Consider the following 20,480-nt stretch of genomic DNA (forward strand, 5'->3'; position numbering starts at 1 on the left):
CTATCCAAGCTCATATATTAACCCAAATTCCGTGAGATCTTACAATGTGTGTTAACTTTTTTTTGCAGCACCTTATCAACTGCATCTGGAAGTCTAGATGTGCTACATTTACAGGATCCCAATTATCTACTTGGTGAGTTGTATCATTACAAAATCTTCAGCAAATGAGTCAAACACAACTTATCCTTCATAAAAACATACTTGGTTAATGCACGGTTAATTTGTGCAGTACATCTTGTGGACAACACACCCAGTTGATATGGAATGTCAGTGGTAGAGGGAGTGGATGATTGTTGATGTCGTGCCAATCAAATGGGCTGCTTTGTCAAGAGGGCTGGAATATAAAAGCACTGTTATGCTACTGAGACTTTATAAAGCTCTGGTTAGGCCCCATTTGGAGTACTGTGACCAGTTTTGATCCCTACACCTCAGGAAGGACATACTGGCAACGGAGCGTGTCCAGCGGAGATTCACATGGATGATCCCTGGAACGGTTAGTCTAGCATATGAGGAACAGCTGGGGATCCTGGGATTGTATTCATTGGAGTTTAGAAGATTAAGGGGAGATTTAATAGAAACTTACAAGATAATATATGGCTTGGAAAGGGTGGACGCTAGGAAGTTGTTTCCGTTAGGCGAGGAGACTAGGACCCATGGGCACAGCCTTAGAATTAGAGGGGGTAAATTCTGAACAGAAATGTGGAGACATTTTTTCAGTCAGAGAGTGGTGGGCCTGTGGAATGCATTGCCGCAGAGTGCAGTGGAGGCCGGGACGCTAAATGTCTTCAAGACAGAGATTGATAAATTCTTGATGTCACAAGTAATTAAGGGCTACGGGGAGAATGCTGGTAAGTGGAGTTAAATGCCCATCAGCCATGATTGAATGGCGGAGTGGACTCGATGGGCCGAATGGCCTTACTTCCACTCCTATGTCTTATGGCTTATGGTCTTTGCCCTGGATGGTGACAAGATTCTTGAGTGTTGCTGGAGCTACACTCAACCAGGCAAGTGGGGTGTATCTCATCACACTCTTGACTTATGCCTTGTAGATGAGGGACAGGTTTTGGCGAGTCAGGAAGTGAGTTACTTATCACAGTGTTCCTCACCTCTGTCCTGTTCTTGTAGCCACTATATTTATGTGCCGTGTCCAGTTGAGGTTCTGGTCAACAGTGACCACTTGGATGTTTATTGTTGGGGATTTACTGATGGTAACATAACTGAATGTCAAGGGGAAGTGTTTAGATTGTCTCTTACTGGAAATGGTCATCGTGTAGCATGAATATTATTTGGCACTTGTAGCCCAAGCCTGGATATCATCCAGATTTTGTTGTAGTTGAATGTGGGTTGCTTCAGTATCTGAGGAATTGTGAATGGCACTGAACATTTTGCAATCATTACTAAAAGTTCCCATTTCTGACATATTGATGGAGGGAAAGGGACTCTACCCTGAGGAACTCCTGTAATGATTTCCTGAAGCTGAGATGACAGACCTCCAATAACACAACCATCTTCCTATGTGCCAGGTATGACTCCAACCAGCAGACATTGTGCCCCTAATGCCCGTTTTTCTGGTTTTGCTGGGGCTCACTGATGCCACACTTGATGTCAAGGACAGTCACTCTCACCTCATCTCTGGAATTCAGCTTTCTAGCCCATGTTTGAACCAAAGCTTAAGGAGGTCAGGAGCTGAGAGTCCCAGGCGAAACCCTAACTGGGCATCATTGAGTAAGTTATTGCTGAGCAGCTACTGCTTGATAGCACTGTTGTTGATACCGTCCGTCACTTTACTGATGACCAAGAGCAGGCTGATAAGGCAGTAATTGGCCAAGTTGGATTTGTCCTGCTTTTTGTGTCCAATTTTCCACATTCTCAGGTGGATGCCAGTATTGTAACTATACTGGAAAAGCTTGGCTAGGGGATCGGCAAGTTCTTGAGCACAAGTCTTCAGTACTATTGCTGGAACGTTGCCAGGGACCATAGCCTTTGCAGTATCCAGTGCCTGAGTACTAATTCTTGAGATCAAGTTTAGGAAAATTAGAGGAGATCTAATTGAGATGTGTAAGACAAAGTGGAGCAGATGTTTCCTCTTGTGGGACAATCTTGAAGGAGATGTTATAGTTTTAAGATAAGGGTAGCAGGGGGTGAATCAAATTGACTGCAGACTATTATTTGTAATACTGGGGACCACTGGAAGGGGCCGAGATAGATCATCTACTTGGCACTTCTGGCTGAAGATAGCAGTGAATACTTTAGCCTTATCTCTTACACATATCTGTTGTAATCTTCCACCATTGAGGATGGAGATATTTGTGGAGCCTCCTTCTCCAGTGAGTTGTTGAATTGTCCAACACCATTCACAACTGGATGTAGCAGTTGATCCATTCATGCTAGGATCACTTAGCTCATCTTTAGCTATAGATACCTGTACTGTTCCTAGCATGCCCTCCTGCGCTCTTCATTAAACCAGGGTTTATTCCCTTACTGGATGATAATGATTGAATGGAGGATCTGTTGGGCTATGTAGTTGCAGATTGTGTTGGAGTACATCTACTGCGGTTGATGGCCCACAGCAAGAGTTGCGAGATCTGTTCCAAGTCTACCCCATTTAGCACGGTGACAGTGCCACACAACACAATGGAACCTGTTCTCATTGGGAAGGCAGGAGTTCGTCTCCACAAGGACTGTGCAGTGGTCACCCTTACTGACACTGTCAAGGACAGATGCATCTATAACGAGCAGATTGGTCACGATGAGGTGAGGTATGTTTTTCTATCATGTTGGGTTCCCTCACTGCATACTGCAGGTCCAGACTGGCAGCTATGTCCTTTAGAACCCGACCAGCTTGATCAGTAGTGCCTCTGCCAAGCCACCGTTGGTGGTGGACATTGAAATCCCCCACCCAGAGTACATTTTGTACCCATTCCATCCTCAGTGCTTCCTCCAAGAACCAATTCATCAAACCAGGGATGATAGTTCTGTTATGGACCAGGCCAGACCCTCTCAAAACATTTCAAGAAAGCAGCCCAGACCCTAACTTTGCTAGTTGTTTTGAGCAGGTGTATAGTGGATATTCCAGGAGTTATGCCGCTGGTCAAACCACTTAGATTTAAATGAAACAATTCATTTACAATATTACCGAATGAAACCAAACAAAAGAGAACAGAACAAAGAATAACATAACCTATCCGACAACCCCAACAGATTATCCTAACTGAATGATACTGTTCCAAATTCTCTTGGCACAAAAGGCAAAATCAAACACAGCTTCTTACTGGAGAGAGAGAGAGAGAGAGAGAGAGAGAGAGATGGCAGAGAGATTCAGCATGGGACACCTTCATCCATGTTGCTGTTTCTTTGACCATCAGCCTCAGAACAGACTGACTGCTGGCTGTGAAAAGCCAAAACAAACCAAACAAGAGAAAAAGCTGAGCAAGGAGAACTGGCGACCCATTCTCCCCCTACCCACTTTCATAGCGCAAGTGTTTTTTAAAACTTAAAAGCTTCTTCAAATAGATTAAGCCAGACATTTCAGAACCTGTTGTCATGTAAAACGCTTTTGAAAAACAAACCAAGGACATCGCAACTTTGTTAAAGAAGCAGCATCATCACAGTACGTGGTAATCAGCAGGAGGTTACCTTGCCCATGTTTAACCTGATGCCATCACACTTCATGGGGTCCCGAGTCAGTGTTAAGGACTCCCAGTGGTACACCACTGTGCTGGGTCTGTGCTGCTAGTGGGATAGGACATGTCCAGGGATTGTGATGGTCGTCTCTGGGATATTGCCTGTCAGGTAAGATTCCATGAGAATGGTTATGTTAGGCTGTTGCTTGACTTGTCTGTGAGACATCTCTCTCCCAATTTTCACACTAGCACCCAGGTGTTAGGAAGGAGGACGTGGCAGGGTTGACAGGGCTATTTCTGCCATTGTCTTTTCCGGTGCCTCGGTCAATTCCAGGCGATGCATCCACTTTCATTTCTTTGTAGTGACTTGATAGTGATTGATACAAATTAGTGGCTTGCTTGGTTAAGGGAAGTTGAGAGTCAACTACATTGCTTTGGTTTGGTGTCCGATGCAGGCCAGACCATGTAAGGCTAATTTCCTTCCCGTAGGGCATGAGTGAACCAAATGGGTTTTCAAGTCAGTGGTTCTTTTCCAAATTCTTACTGAGTTCAGATTTCACCATCTTGATCATGATGAGATTCAGGCCAATATTCCCAGAACATTAGCTGTGGGTCCATGATCCAGGGATATTCCCACTCTATCCCAGCATCATCTTAGTCACAGAACTCCTCACATTCTTTGCAATGATGTCTAACAAACTACTGCCATTTGTAATTAATTGCTATCAAGCAATTGAATGCATATTAAGACAAGCGTCTCATCCTATTGTGACTCAACAGTCATTGATCCTATAACAGTGTAAACCAATTTGGTCCTTACACCTAATCATAGAAAGAAGATTGTTAGCAGCATTTCCTTTGCACATAAACAGTTCATCAATGTGCAAGACCTAGTCAAACTGTCCAGGGAGGTTTTTAAAAAAATGCTTCATGAAAACTGATGCCAAAACTGTCCAGTTCTTAGACAACTCCAGTTTCCAAATAGCCGTATTTGATGTACTCTCCCTCTACACTTTTTTTCTCACTGTGAACGAAACTGGGCTGATCCTGAATTACACTACCCAGAAACTATAGTAGAAATTCCAGTCTAACACTTCAGTGAATCCCTCATGGACTGCTGCACTTTCTCAGAGGTACCAACTTTCAGGTAAACTATCAAACTTAGATAACAATTCTTCTCTCCCATGTGTACAAAAGATCCCTATGAGACTCAGTTGAGAAACGGGAGAGTTTCCCATGTCTCAGCCAATGCCTAAAATGAGGTCATGTGATCATTACCTTGTTTATGGGAGCTGGCTATGTGAAAATCGTCTGCCACATTTCCCAAAGGACCACACTTGAAAAATTATACAATGCCTTGGGACACAAAGAAGGGGAGGCAATTATCACGAGTCTATTAATCCAGAAACTCAACTAACGTTCTGGGGACATGAGTTGGAATCCTGTAATGGCAAATGGTGGAATTTGTAATCAATAATAATCTGGGATTGAGAACCTTTGCGGTGACCATGAAACCTCTGTCGATTGTCTGGGAAAATCTATCTGGTTCACTGAGGTCCTTCAGGGAAGAAAATCTGCCATCCACACCTGGTATGGCCCACATGTGACTCCAGGACCACTGCAATGTGATTGACTCTGAGTTGCCCTCTAGCAAGCCACTCAGTACAAAGTCAATGAGGGATGGGCAATAAATGCTGGCTAGCCAGCGATGCCCATGTCCCATGAATGAATTAAAAAAAAGACAAGTGTTGGATAAATAAGTCTTGCTTTTTCTTTCATTTCCTTCTCTTGGAGAGGCCATGAGAAAAAAACGAGAGAAGTGATGTCCATAAGGCCCATTGAGATTTTCTATTCACCCTGAATTTCCACCAGAGAAAAGTACAAAAATCTACTACGTCAATGTGGAAAATCTAATGACAGGGTAATCTCGATTATCCAAATGACACAGGTGGGCAGTATTTTGTTCAGATAATCAAATGTTTGGATAATTGAATGTTCACATAAAACAGTTTACCCAAGCATCAGGGGCTTGAGATCTTGTTCAGATCATCCGAAATTCAGATAATCGGTGTTCGGGTAACTGAGGCTGTACTGAATTTGTCCATCCCCATATGCAAAAGACTGAACTTCTGCCCAAGACAAACAGTCTGGCAGTTAGACACAACATTGTTCTGCCATTCTCACATTCCAATTACTTAATCTGAACTATCAACAACCTTTCTCCCCATAGCAGTCCAACCCCCACCCCCCCAAAACTATTGCATAGATGCTGCCCCTCCACACTTCACTTCAGCTCTGATGAAGTCATCCAGACTTTAAATATTAACTTGCTTTCTCTCCATGGATGTTGCCTGACCTGCTGTGATCTCCAGCACGTTATGTTTTCAGTACAATTCCCTCATCATAGCATAGTGATTCACATTCAGGGAGCATGTGTTCAACTTGGGCCATCTGTATTTTTGTAATCCTCTCAGATACAATAACTTAGCTCCTTTTTTTTAAGGTATTAAGCAAGGGGTGGCACTGTCCAGAGTTTGTTCAGTTTAAATCTGCATCCTTCAGATCTGTATCCATGGGCTTAATTAAGTCAAGCCTGCTGAAGTCACCACTATTTCCTCGCTCTTATGTGGTCACATAAAGCCATTAATCTTCTTTTCACAAGGAAAACAAGTTAGCCTTGCTTCAATTTAACATATCTTCTGAAGGGCATCGGTGCTGTCAGGACAACTGTATCTGTGCTGTTGGAAGGGTAGCAGATACACAGTTTTATTTTAATCATGCCTCACTGTTGGCCAGTTTAATGCATGTAGATTTTTTTGTACACCAACCTGTTCTGATGTGTAATAACACACTCCTGGAGCAGACGGGATGCGAACTGAGTACTTCTGGCCCAGAGGTAGGAATTCCACCACTGCACCACAAGATGCCAGGGCGACATGGTGGCTCAGTGGTTGGAGAAGCACAATGGCTCAGTGGTTAGCACTGCTGCCTCAAAATGCAAGGGTCCCAGGTTCAAATCCAGCCTCAGGTGACAGTCTATGTGGAGTTAGCATGTTCTCCCCTGGTCAGCGTGGGTTTCCTCCTGGTGCTCCAGTTTCCTCCCGCAATCCAAAGATGTGGAGGATCGGTGAATTGACCATGGGAAATTGCGTGTAGTGTTCAAGGATGTGCATGTTAGGTGCATTAGTCTGGGTAAATGTAGAGTGGTAGGGGAATGGGTCTGGATGGGTGACTCTTTAGAGGGACAGGTGGACTTGTTGGGCCGAAGGGCCTGTTTCCACACTATAGGGTTTCTATGACACCCCTGTATAATGGATGTAAACAATGCCTTCTTCTGTTGGCGAAAGAAAGAGATTCAACAAAGCCTAGCTGCGAGGTCAGTTGCCGACCGTCAGCATTCCAGGTCTTTTTTGCTTTCCATCTGTACTGACAACCATGGTCTGTGTGTGGCAGTGGCTTCTGGTGAGGGAACATCTGGGCATGTACAGGGTTTGGAGAAGTTGAGAGGGGTATGGCCAAATGCAGGCCATTGAGGTGAATTCAGTTCAGGAAACCTAATCGGATTTACATGTTGGACTGAAGGGTCAGTATCCAGGTGCTGTCCTCAAACTAGGTAGATGAATAGCAGAATTTTCTCTTGCCTCAATGCATTATAATGTAAATACTTTAGAGTTCTCATGGTTTTCAATTAATCCTTACCAGCAGCAAAGCAATAATCATAAACAAATTAAAGTTTGAATGTCCAGGAAGGATGGGCGGCGGGACGGAGTTGGGGGTGTGGGCGCAGGTGGAAAGGAAGCTGCCAGTGAGATTAATTGGATAGGTCTCAGGAACTTGAAGCACAGGCAAAGTGGGCCGAATGACATCCTTCTGTGAGGTTAGGTTTCGTGATTCAACATGATGTTATTTGACATTTTAATCTTCAACTTCCCATGGTCTCTGTGCTCATTAATTTCTGGCACCTTCTTCTCCAATTTTCTCCAGCCCCACCAATGGTGGTTGTGTCTTCTGCTGTCTGGGACTTTAATACTGAACTTCCCTCCTTGAACTTCTCCATCTCTCCTTGTTCGTTGAAGATAGTCCTTATATGTAACCTTTTTAAGCAAATTGATGGTTTGTTTTCATGTCTCGTTCTTTCACTCATTGTCAAATTTATTTAATAAGATTCTTGTGAAGCAGCTTGGGACAGTTTTGAATGATAAAGGTGTTGTCATTACTGTGGTTTTGAATGCAAACAATTGTGACCAAAGGAGTGAATCATTCAATAGTTAACCAAGAGACTATTGCAATTATTAAAGGAAAAAAATAGCCGCAAGGCAAAGAGACTTCCAAGAGGAAACAGTGACAAATCAGTACTTTGACTGCACACTTTGCACCCCAAGTTGAAGGTGTTAAAAAGTTGTCTCGGTTGCTGTTAATGAAGCTCTGATGATTGCATGCAATTTCTTTACAGAACACAAAGACAAACACACTTGAAAAGCCAATTAATGCAGAGAGCAAAAAGCTGCAGTAATAAGGGACATTTATTCATAAAGGGACTGGAGGAATTATTGTATTGAATGTAGTTAAGTGTCTTGTGGGCAAATGACTTCAACAGAATGTGCCAACAGAAAACCCATCTCGCGATCTATGCATTAATACATGAAACTTAACATCACAATGAGCTTTAGATTGGTATCCATATTGATAACCATCTTAATAACGCCTCTGAAGCAGAAGTTTTAATGATGTCGTAAGTAAAGGTTGAGAAAAGTCTATTCATGAGAGTCACCCTGTGAGGTTTTGTGCCTCATTAGTTAACAAAGCAGCCCAGATTAGAGGGAGCTTTTAAATGTTATATTACATAAAGTTCAGATAGAGCAATGCTTCATTCTACTTGTTTTTACACAGAATTCCCACAGAATTCTAATGATCACTCTGAAATCCAGATCTGGGCACCCATTTTGAAGCCCCTCAAATCTCTGTTAAAAGTTCCCAATTAATCCACTTGTGGCAGGCATAGCATTACAGATCCTGACAACATCCTGGGAGAGTCTAGCATCACAGGGCACAGTCTCAGAGTGAACACGTGCCAATTTAAGGCTGAGATGAGGAGGAAGTTCCAGTCTTATTCTTCTGAACTTCTGAACTCTTTGCCACAGAGAATTGTGGGGTCCAGAATTCAAGCGTATATTTAAGACTGCAATAGATAGATTCTTGATCATTTGGGGATCAAGGGTTACGGGTAAAACACAGGAAAGTGAATCTGAGGAATACTGGATTAGTCAAGACCCGACTGAATGGAGGAACATGCTTGAGGGGCCAAATGGCCTACTCTGTTTTGATTTCCTTTAGTCTTAACTCTCTATGTGAAATAATTTCCTATTACTTCCTTACCTGATATTTTACACCCCTTTTGTCTTTTGGGTCACAGCCTTCTTGCCAATAAAAACAGTGCTTCGTGACAAACTGTCAAAGCTCCTCATAACTTTGCAAACTGAATCTCATTTCACCATTTTTCAGTTGTAGAGGCAACAATCCCAGCTTCTCTGGACTCTCTACAAAAGATGAATCTCTACTGCGTGCTCTCCAAAACTTTGACATCAAAAGCAGTGACCAGGCTGGGTCAGTGATGCTGAGGGCCAAAGTTTCTGAAAGTTTAGAGCTGAAAATGTGTTGCTGGAAAAGCGCAGCAGGTCAGGCAGCATCCAAGGAGCAGAAGAATCGACGTTTCGGGCATGAGCCCTTCTTCAGGAATCTCCAGCATCTTTCTCCTTTCTGAAAGTTTAGCAGAATATCCTTGTTTTTTCTCCTCAAACCCTTCACTTACAAATCTGGATGCTTCTTTAAATTTTATTTTACAGTCTTCTAAACTTGTCCTGCAGCTTTCAAAGATTGCTAAATCTGCTCAGTTCTGAAGGTTCACACGATGAGGATTATAGTATAAGGAACAGGCAAACATATGAATTAAGTGTAGGGGGAGGCCATTCAGCCCCTTGAATGACTCTTTGTGGGATAAAACCATCGAAGCTGAGGAAGCAATTGAGCAAATCAAGAACAGAAAATAAAACTGGAGTGACTGGAAGACTAGGAGTTGAACAATCTGAGATTTTACAGATGTGTTATACACTATTTGGGGCAAGATTTCTCCAAGGAATGTGGACAGAAACTGGGGAGATTAAGAAAGTCAAGGGTTTGCAAGAGAACAGTGATGCTCAAATCTTGGACTGGGAGCTTGAATCTCTGAGTGGTAAAAATTCGACCAATACAGACAGGTTGCTGTGTAATGTATTTCTCCATATTATTCACTGCCAAAATGATCTGTGAGAAGGAAAGCATATCAAAAAGATGAATTTCCTAATATCTTTCTGAATTTACATTGATGTGAAAACACCCTTTTGCATGGAAACAGGTTCGGGATTTGAGATGATGAGTTGGTGGGTATTGGCATCAGACCGACCTATTAATTTTGGGGGCAGCATGGTGGCTCATGGTGGCGCACTGCTGCCTCACAGCACCCAGGTTCGATTCCAGCCTCGGGCATCTGTCTGTGTGAGTCTGCACATTCTCCTCATGTCTGTGTGGTTTTCCTCTGAGTGCTCCGGTTTCCTCCCACAATCCAAAGATGTGTAGGTTAGGTGAATTGATCATGCTAAATTGCCCACAGTGTTCAAGGATGTATAGGTTTGACCCATTAGTAAGGGGTAAATGTTGAGTAATAGGTTCAGGGAACAGGTCTGGTTGGGTTATTCTTTGGAGGGTCAGTGTGGACTTGTTGGACCGAAGGGCCTGCTTCCACACTGTATGGATTCCAATTCTACGTATGGATTCTAATCTGTTTCTGTGCCGATTCTATGACTCTACTGCTCTGTGTCCTTCTGGCTGAACAAACATGATGCATACAAACACACAAAATGCTGCAGAACCTCAGCAGGTCTTGAAAAATCTGTAGAGAAAGAAATGGGATTAACGTTTTGAGTCCAGTACGACTTCTTCAAGTCTGCATACCCCTGTGCGAAGGTCAGAGAATGGAGGAAGCTGACTTTATAAAACCAGGGAAGCTTACCTGCATTGTCAAACATTCTGCCAACCCCAAACTAGGATTGGACTAGCTTTCAGCAGAGACAGAATTGTGGGGAGTGATGTATGAACAGATACTGAGACAAAGAGATTTCATCGCAGAGAAATGGATGAAAACACACAGACAGACACACAGCATGCCAGCTATACTGCAAATGTGCCTGTAACACAACATCGCACTAATACCAGAATATGTATGCACAGGACGCTTAAATCCTTGAGAAACTTCAAACTTTAATGATTTTAGATGTGCACATGATAGAACCAACTATTTTGCAGAAGAAAGGGTAATTCAATAAGTTTTAACAGAATATAGGTAAAATTTCTCTGCTTTAACTGAACATTTGTGATGCATCGTTCACTCCAATTTTCCAAATCATTGAAAGTATTCTTCAGTTGCTGCCAAGTAATTTCATGAACATCAATGCAGCATTAACATTAAAATAACTACAAAACATGCTGTCCAAAACTTGCTTTCATCCCACATACATTTTGCAGCACAGCTCTCTGTTCAGCACACGCAGATAGGCACACCAGCAAAACATACACACTAACAAAATAATGCAACTCTTGCTTATCTTTTTCTTGTATATGTCAGACTGTCCTCATCAAATCACTTCAGATCACCAAACCTTTCAATCTCTCACTCTTTAAGTGATGCACTGTATCTGACCTGAGGTTCAACAATAAATCTATTTTCCGCCAAATCACACAGAGATTCATCGGAGGCCCATGCTGGTTATGACTGGATATGTTAGCAGCTTGATGATCCCCCACTATCATGCCGCAGGCACTGTTGAGGCAGCAGGGATTTTTTTTTAAAACCTATTTCAGTAACTCTGCTGGAGCTGGGCCGGAGGGACCCAGAATGAATGCAAATATGCAAATCTGGCCATTGCACACAATCAATAAGCTCATCCAAACTTACCTCCCACTTTCCTGTCAGTGTCTGTCTCTTCAGCTTTATGCTCCAGTGCTCTGAACATACCATTGCGCAGTGAGGGACAGTCAGAGCAATGGGACTGGACAAGGACAGACCTGGTGGCCCACAGGTGACCTCGGGACTCAAGATTACCTCGGCTCCTTCTGGCTGCAGGCTGGAAAGAGAAAAGAGACAAAGCAAACAGCAATCAAAACATGGAGTTACCAAAGCCTGGCCTGAGGTTAACCAGACCACGGGAAAGCAGCAGTAGAATCATACAATAAGAACAGGTCTGTGAAAACAGTGTGACAATTATATATCCCTGCTTTATGTAAGTTAGTTTGATTTCAGAATAGGATAAAAGGTTGGCACAACATCAAGGGCCGAAGGGCCTGGACTGCTCTTCGCTGTTTCATGTTCGACATTAGCACACACACTCACCGATCTGATTCACTAAGGTAGTGCCTTGATAATATCATGGACAAAAGGAGATTGGGTGAATGTTTTAAGAATGTGGACTTACAGGTTTCTGCAACCAGTCGATGACATTAAGGTTACTGTGTGCAAGTAGCAAACAGGTCACCGAGTAAAACCCTCCAGTTGTTATTTATCTGGTAACAACAGAGCTCCTTGAAGGAGTATGAAAAGTTCATTTCATGACTGAATTTGAAGAGGTTTCAAAAGAAGAGCTGCAACTTATGAATTAAGCATTGCTCTCTCTCTGAGCTTGACTGAACTCTCTGCAGAGATGCTGATGTCATATCATTGGGGTGTGTGAGAAACCTGAACTCTGGATCTCCTCTGTAATTAAAACATTAAACCCAATGAAAAACAGTGATCTGAATGTTGTCAACCATGACTTTCACCGTTGCTCATGGCAAGCGAGCCTCTGCCGCCGCTTATTCTGGTGCACGGGCCTCAGGCTAAATGATGCTCCCAATGTTTGTCCAACGCTCCTCCAATCAGAGACTGTGTTGTGAACACGGGAGAGAAACAGCCTCTGATGTGAAAAGCATATCCTTGCAGAATCTCAGATTTCTAATTCCTGTATTTGGAAGACCATCCCTAGGCCAGTTAGGAATCTTTGTAGGACATCTGTTGAAGCAAGCCTGATTGAGGTTGAGTGGAATGAGCATGGAGTTTGAACCAACTATGTTCTGATTCAGGAATGAAGAAAACTATGAACTGAACAAAGTTCAAACCATGAGCTGAGAGTGTGGTGCTGAAAAAGCACAGCAGGTCAGGCAGCATCTGAGGAGCAGAAGAATCCTGATAAAGGGCTTATGCCCGAAACGTTGATTCTCCTGCTCCTCGGATGCTTCCTGACCTGCTGTGCTTTTCCAGCACCATACTCTTGACTCCGCTGACCAGCATCTGCAGTCTGCACTTTCTCCCACTAAACCATGAGGCCCAGATGATGACTCATAGACCTTTTAAGTGTCTGTGAGCCCTGTCAACACAATTCACCCTGAATCACTTGCTTGTCCAATTCAAATTTTGTGAGTCTGGATCGGTTTGAACTGTTGTCGTCACTGTTACCACACATGTTGATAAATGCCTGATTCTCAACAGTCAGTGTCATTTCATACGAGCACATGGATTTTAACTTCATATATAAACAGGCTTGAGTTAAGAATACGAAAACGAAAATTGCTGGAAAACTTTAGCAGATCTGGCAGCATATCTTGAGAGATATCAGAGTTAACATTTCGGGTCCAGTGATCATTTTTTTAGTTCTGTAATTCAGTTCAGTAATTTATGTTTTTGTTTCTGATTTCCAGCATCCACTGTTCTTTTGTTCTTTTTTTTAAAATTAAGAGTAACCTTAAACAAAGGTCAGTACCAAAAATCACACCGTAGTTCTCACATTCCCTTCCCTTCAATGACATTGGGAAGTGCAATGAGGGAACTATTGCTGATTTTGTTTGAACGATAGAAAATGTATTGATCAAATTCTATCACGGCATATAATGAAGAGCTTATTTCTGATAATGTCTCAAATCCAAGGATATGGCCCGGAGCAGGACCATCTGTACAAAGCTGAACACATCACACTGTGGTCAAAACCCAGGAGAGGTTATTATTTATAACAAGACAGGGAGCTTTTCTTGCCATGCAAAGTGCATGAGATTTCTCTCTGCTCAGGAAGGGAAAAAATAGCAAACGTGTACCCCTGTGGCCGTCTGACTAACTTCTCATGAATCGGAATATAAATGAGCACAGCCAGAAGAACCATCTATCTTTAGACACTGGAGTTGACTTGGGACGCGGAAACATTTGATGGTACTGTAATGCTGCCATCAAGCCCGGAGGCTCTCAAGACCAGATCTGAACCTTCATTTTCCACTTTGTGTTTAATGTTCCAAACAATTGTTTTGCAAATAGACTGAGACCAATCTGATTGAAGGGCGCTTCTAGCTTCTCCAAGAGCAAACAATGGAAGTCTCAGAGACAAAGAAGGCATTGCGTACACGTTTTGCCCAGTCCTGATTAGATAGTCAGTCAGTCTGTGGAAGAACGTGGCATCATGCCCAAGAGGAGCCCCTTTATTTATATGTTGTGGTTACAGATATATTTGATGCTTTTGTTTAAAAGAGAATGACCACTACTTCCCACAGGTTTAAGGCATCAAGGCATATTGTGGGCAATGTAGCTTAGAAATCAAAAATCAATACTAATTTACAGCATGGAAGGGGCCATTTGGCCCATCGTGGTTTGTGCTGGCAAATGAGTAGCCACCCCATTGAATCCCACTCTCTCACTCTTGTTTTGCAGCCTCATAGATGATGCCATTTTACCAAATATCTTTTTGCCATGAGAATTCTTGTGTCTATTATGCTATTGAGCAGCAAGCACCTCCTTCTGTGAAAAAATCTCCCCTTAAATTCCCTCTAAACCTCATAGCATAAGCCTATTCCCGCAGCTGCAGAACCCTCAACGGGCCTTTCTATGCCACCAATCCACATTCCTCAGCATTTCAGTCACCTTCAAAATGTGACCTCAGTGAACAGTAGGACAAACAGCGCAATTTAAAGATCGAGAAACAAACAGAAAATGTTTTAGCTGAAGTTGAAACAGAGTTGGGAAATGAAATGTCAGGTCTGGTGCAAAAAGTGACCTTAAGAGAGAGGAGAAAGTTTAGACTTCAAAAAAAAAGACAAAGAAAAATAAATATGTAAACAAAAAGTTAAAATTAGATAATTTTAAAATCAACTCAACGAATTTGCAAGCTAAAGGCATAAAATGCCATACATCTTTACCTTCTGAGCAGCAGAGACTGACTATGTTAAGTGTCATGTTGGTAATAACATACAAATCTGAAAATGTGTTGCTGGAAAAGCGCAGCAGGTCAGGCAGCATCCAAGGAACAGGAAATTGGACGTTTCGGGCATAAGCCCTTCATCACTGTCCACTACACCTCCAGTTTTGGTGTCATCTGAAAACATACTAACTATGCCTGCTATGTTCACATCCAAATCATTTGTATAAATGATAAAAAACAGTGGTCCCAGCACTGATCCTTCTGGCACACCACTGGTCACAGGCCTCCAGTCTGAAAAACAAATCTCCACCACCACCCACTGCCTTTCATTTTCAAGCCAGTTTTGTCTCCAAATGGCTAGTTCTCCCTCTATTCTATGAGATCTTACATTGCTAACCAGTCTACCACAAGGAACCTTGTCAAACACCTTACTGAAGTCCATACAGATCACGTCCACTGTTGTGCCCTCATCAAACCTCTTTGTTACTTCTTCAAAAAACTCAATCAAATTCATGAGATATGATTTCCCACACACAAAGCCATGTTGACTATCCCTAATCAGTCCCCGCCTTTCTTAAATAGTGGCACCACATTTGCCAACCCCCAGTCTTCCAGCACCTCACCTGTGACTATCGATGATACAAATATCTCAGCAAGAGGTCCAGCAATCACCTCACTAGCTTCCCACAGAGTTCTAGGGTACACCTCATCAGGTCCTGGGGAGTTATCCACCTTTATGCATTTTAAGACATCCAGCACCTCCTCCTCTGGAATATCCACAAGGTCTTAGTAATTATGTCTGGCTGAATGTTGTTGAACTTCCTGCCGCCATGCAATAAATCTTATTACTATCTAAGAACAGTGCCTCTTCTGCACAGATGCTATGGTGGTGTATCCTTTTCCATTAATCAGGAGATAGGCCCAAGACAAAGGAAAAGTTGGTTGTAGTCAACACCTCAAACAAGCCTTACCCAGGTTTCTACATATTGGGAGAGGATGCAAGTTGCAAAATGTACCAGTAATGGTCATCTGGAATAATACCATAGCGTCACAGAGTCATAGAGATGTACAGCACAAAAACAGCCCCTTCGGTTCAACTTGTCCATGCTCACCAGATATTTCAACCTAATCTGGTCCCAGTTGCCAGCACTTGGCCCATATCACTCTAAACTCTTCCTCTTCATATACCCATCCAGATGCCTTTTAAATGTTGTCATTGTACCAGCCTCCATCACTTCCTCTGGCAGCTCATTCCATACACATACCACTCTCTGCGTGCAAAAGTTGCCCCTTAAGTCTCTTTTATATCTTTCCCCTCTCAACCTAAACCTATGCCCTCTAGTTCTGGACTCCCCACCCCAGGAAAAATACCTTATTTGTTTACCCTAACCATGCACCTCGTGGTTTTATAAACCTCTATAAGGTCACCCCTCAGCCTCCGGCAGTCCAGGGAAAACAGTCCCAACTTATTCAGCCTCTCCCTATAGCTCAAATCCTCCAACCCTGGCAACATCCTTGTAAATCTTTTGTCAACCCTTTCATGTTTCACAATATCCTTCCAATAGGAAGGAGAATAGGAAGGAGACCAGGATTGCATACAATATTCCAAATGTTGCCTAACCAACATCCTGTACAGCCGCAACATGACTTCCCAGCTCTGATACTCAATTCTTTGACCAACAAAGGAAAGCATACCAAATGCCTTAGGATTTTCCTTAATCCTACCCGCTAAAATTTTCTCATGCCTCCTTTTAGCTCTTGTAAGTCCATTCTTCAGTTCCTTCCTTGCCCAATAAAGGAAAGCATACCAAATGCCTTCTTCACTATCCTATCTACCTGCAACAAAGTGGGGGGACAAGAGGAATATCAGTGTATGGAATAGTGCACCAGGCTTGAGGGGACAAATGGCCTCCTCCTATTTCTTACGGTTCAACGGTCTTACCTACAGCAGGTTATAGGAGCCCAATACCCAATAGCCTCCTGCTTTTCCTCATAATTCTAATGTTTTCTTCCCAGCAAGAGCTTCTGATTTGTACTTATCAAACATCAGATTAGATTTAACTCCCTACAGTGTGGAAACAGGCTCTTCGGCCCAACCAGTCCACACCGACCCTCCAAAGTGTAACCCACCCAGACCCATTTCCCTCTGATTAATGCACCGAGCACTATGGGCAATTTAGCATGACCAATTCACCTGACCTGCACATCCTTGAACTGTGGGAGGAAACCGGAATACCAAGAGGGAACCCACGCAGACACGGAGAGAGAATGTGCAAACTCCACACAGTCAGTCGCCCAAGGCTGAAATCGAACCTGGGACCCTGGTGCTGTGAGGCAGCAGTGCTAACCACTGAGCCACATGTGCATTATTTAGACATGGTTTGGTTTTTCACAAAATCACCAAAAAAAGGTGTACAGCAGGTCAGTGCAGAATGGAGAACAGATGGTATGAAAAATCTGTAAATGCTCTGGAAATGCATCCAATTGAATGATCATGACTGAACCTCAGGAAACACTGCAAATGCTGGTTTATGCTATTCAATGCCTTTTACATACATGAAAGATGCTACAGAAATGCAAGTCATTACTCTTGCAATTCGATAAATGCTAATTCCATACAATTGTGCTCAATAGTTGGAGATGCATGTGTTGAACTTGAGAAATAGATTCAAAGAATTTGCAAAAAAATTGGAGACAGTAAAAAGGAAAATATTTGGTTCTATCATATGTCTCAAAATGTTAACAGGGCATACAATAACATTGTGGTTATGTTTCTGGATTGGTAGAAAGCTGGAGGCTCTGAGTAAAGGTAGTGATGGTACAATGACTGGGTCATGGTAAAAGTCATTAGATCCACTGATAATCTATCAATCAGGAAGGAAATTTGCTGTAATCACGCAGTCTAGCCTATATGTGATTCCAAACCTGTGGCAACGTGGTTGACTCTGAGAAGGGATTTCACTTAATAAACAAAGGAATTACACTTGGTCATTCAACATCAAGGTGGTGACTGCTGGTTCTTTAAGAAACTGGCACAATTTAGTTTAACTTGGAATTTAAATTCATTCGTTATGGACTGCAGTGGTTCAAGAAGGCAGCTCACCATCATCTTCTCAAGGACAGCTGGAGATAGTCAATAAATGTTGGCCAGTCTACAATGCCCACATCTCATGAGTGAATAGAACAAGATGTTCAGCTTTGTAAAAGTACATCTTTGTGATGTACAGTGATGTCAACCATGGAAATACCATTGATCGGTGTGAGATTCCATCTGGTTCACTAACATCTTTTAAGGACAGAAAAGTGTTGTCCTTACCTGATCTGCTCAACCTGTGAAGTCAGAACCACAGTAATGTGGTCGACTCTTAACTGCTCTCAAGGGATAACAGGCTGGGCAACAAATGCTTGCCTTTCCAGTGATGCCCATATCCCATGAAAGAATAAAGAAAATAAATGCATTTGTCTCACAATAAAGAACTGTTTGTCTTTTTTTCCCAGGAATACATCGAAACGGAATGGATAGATACTACAGAACAAAGTATTTTGGGGGGCCATTGCATGTGACACCGACCTCGGGAACCTGAGACTGAACTGAAACTTAATGAGGCATGATGAAGTGAACACTGAGGTCATGTTGTGACTGAGATTACACGCTTGCATCAGGCTGGTTATGAACTATTTTACAACTCTGATATGTGTAGTAACTTGATTGCCTTCCTGTCTGTAATCCAGACCTGAGATAACCAGCTCAAACCTGCACTTTGTGTAATAAATCATTGTTCCTTTTCTGCTGCCTGCACCTTGCATAAATTGTTTTCAGGTTCTGACTAAAGATTTTCTATTTGCTATGAGTGTTGGAATGCACAAGCGCATCCCAACTCACGAGTTTATGGGCCAGTCTGGCTAGATTTTCTAAGATGTGTTCATTACAGTGTGTGAAATGGAGTCAAGTGGTCTTCAGCCAGTTGTCTGGGCAATAATGGGAGTCCACAACACAGAACTGGTTTGTTATGGCAACGTGATCTGCTCCCCAGAGCAATTCTTGTTTGATTTTCTTGAGGTCAGAAAATAAAGCCACCATATTATTTTAAGGAAAGATGCTAATCAGGGATCCAAGGGCAGTGGGCATCAAATGAGACATGCAGTCTGTCAAACTTCTGCACGGAACAACAGAAACTTGGTTCCTGACCTTCTGAATTAATCCTCCTCAGGTACTGCAATGATGAAAAAGAGGAGGAGCTGTGAGACACCAACCTTCAGCAAGGCAGGGGCATTCATCCTTTTAGACCCAAGAATGGAGCAACGTGCTTGGTTTAATGTGATAATTCCATATTTCTAGTGGTCCTCTCCAGAGTTGGATGAAGCACTCAGTTTGGGAGCATTCAATGGGCCCCCATTTTATTTCAGCCAGGCAGTGACAGAGAAACATTATCCAACTGCGAACAATGAAGCTCTTTGTTGACAAATGCGAATGAATTTCTTTCATCTTGTGAGATAACAACCTAGACAGTTCAGATTGCGGTCAAGAGGACTGAAGTGACAAGGCCTTTCTGCAGCATGGACCACTGGGCTCAGAACTTCCACTCTTCATCATCCATTATATTTTTATCTGTCTCGCAGATTATTTCACTGACAAATCTGCAGGCTTTTAATTACTGTCATGCTGTGACTGTCACTGTAGCAGTGTCAGACCAATTTGATGTTTTGTGAATTATAATTTGCCTATAAAATGACAGATCAACACATTGCTTTGAAAAATAATAATTCAGTGAAGACTTTTGGTTCGTAGTTACTCACTTCCAGTTGGGTTTCACTCTGCTCTCATGGAAGGCCAGAAGAAGGGAGAAAAAGCTCTGTGAGAATCCATAACCTGTCAAGGCTGAACATTTCCTTGATGCACCACCACCTCGGCCTTGCCCAGCAGGTTCAAGTGTCTTGGTCCGTGAGTGGACAGGAATGGGGATTGCAGGCAGGATGAGCTAACTGCAGCACATTCAAGTGGGGGGAGTGAACGGAAATGTCATTGTCACTAGGAATAGTAGAGTTAGGGGCAGACACTGCTCTCTGTGACCAGGATCAAGAGCTTGCCTTGTGCTTGGGTACGGGATATCTTATCTGGGCTGCAGAGGAACCTGGAGTGGGAGGGTAAAGATTCAGTGGTCATGGTCCACGTAGGTACCAATGACATACAAACAACTAGGGCAGAAGTTTTGCTAGGAGAATATGAACAGCTAGGAGCTAAATTAAAAAGCAGACCAAAAAGGTAATAATCTCTGGATTACCACCTGAGCCATGAGTTAATTGGCACAGGGTCAATAAGATTAAGCAGGTAAATGTGTGGCTCAAAGATTGGTGTGGGAGAAATGGGTTTGAATTCATGGGACATTGGTACCAGCACTGGAGAAGGGACCTGTTGCGAGGCACAGTCTTCATCTGAATTGTGCTAGTACCAGAGGCCTAGCCAATCACATAACTAAGGCTAATGACAGGGCTTCAATCTAAATAGAGGGAGAGAGATTCAGTATAGGGGAAATTAGAAAACCCAACTTAAAGGAGAAGGTAAAGGTGCAGGTAAGTGATGTGATGAATGGTTACCAGACAATAAAGGCAAGGG

General features: G+C 42.8%; 1 protein-coding gene across 1 annotated transcript in view; it reads right to left on the bottom strand.

Annotated features, from left to right (window-relative positions):
- LOC132836909 (netrin receptor UNC5D-like) overlaps positions 1-20,480 on the bottom strand; it is a 225,364-nt gene that overhangs the window by 28,157 nt on the left and 176,727 nt on the right. Inside the window, exon 12 of the mRNA XM_060856476.1 lies at positions 11,611-11,779. Within this exon, the coding sequence (XP_060712459.1) occupies positions 11,611-11,779 (169 nt within the window). The remainder of the gene's footprint in view (positions 1-11,610; positions 11,780-20,480) is intronic.

Source organism: Hemiscyllium ocellatum, chromosome 48, assembly GCF_020745735.1.
Source record: "Hemiscyllium ocellatum isolate sHemOce1 chromosome 48, sHemOce1.pat.X.cur, whole genome shotgun sequence".
Classification (NCBI taxonomy): domain Eukaryota; kingdom Metazoa; phylum Chordata; class Chondrichthyes; order Orectolobiformes; family Hemiscylliidae; genus Hemiscyllium; species Hemiscyllium ocellatum.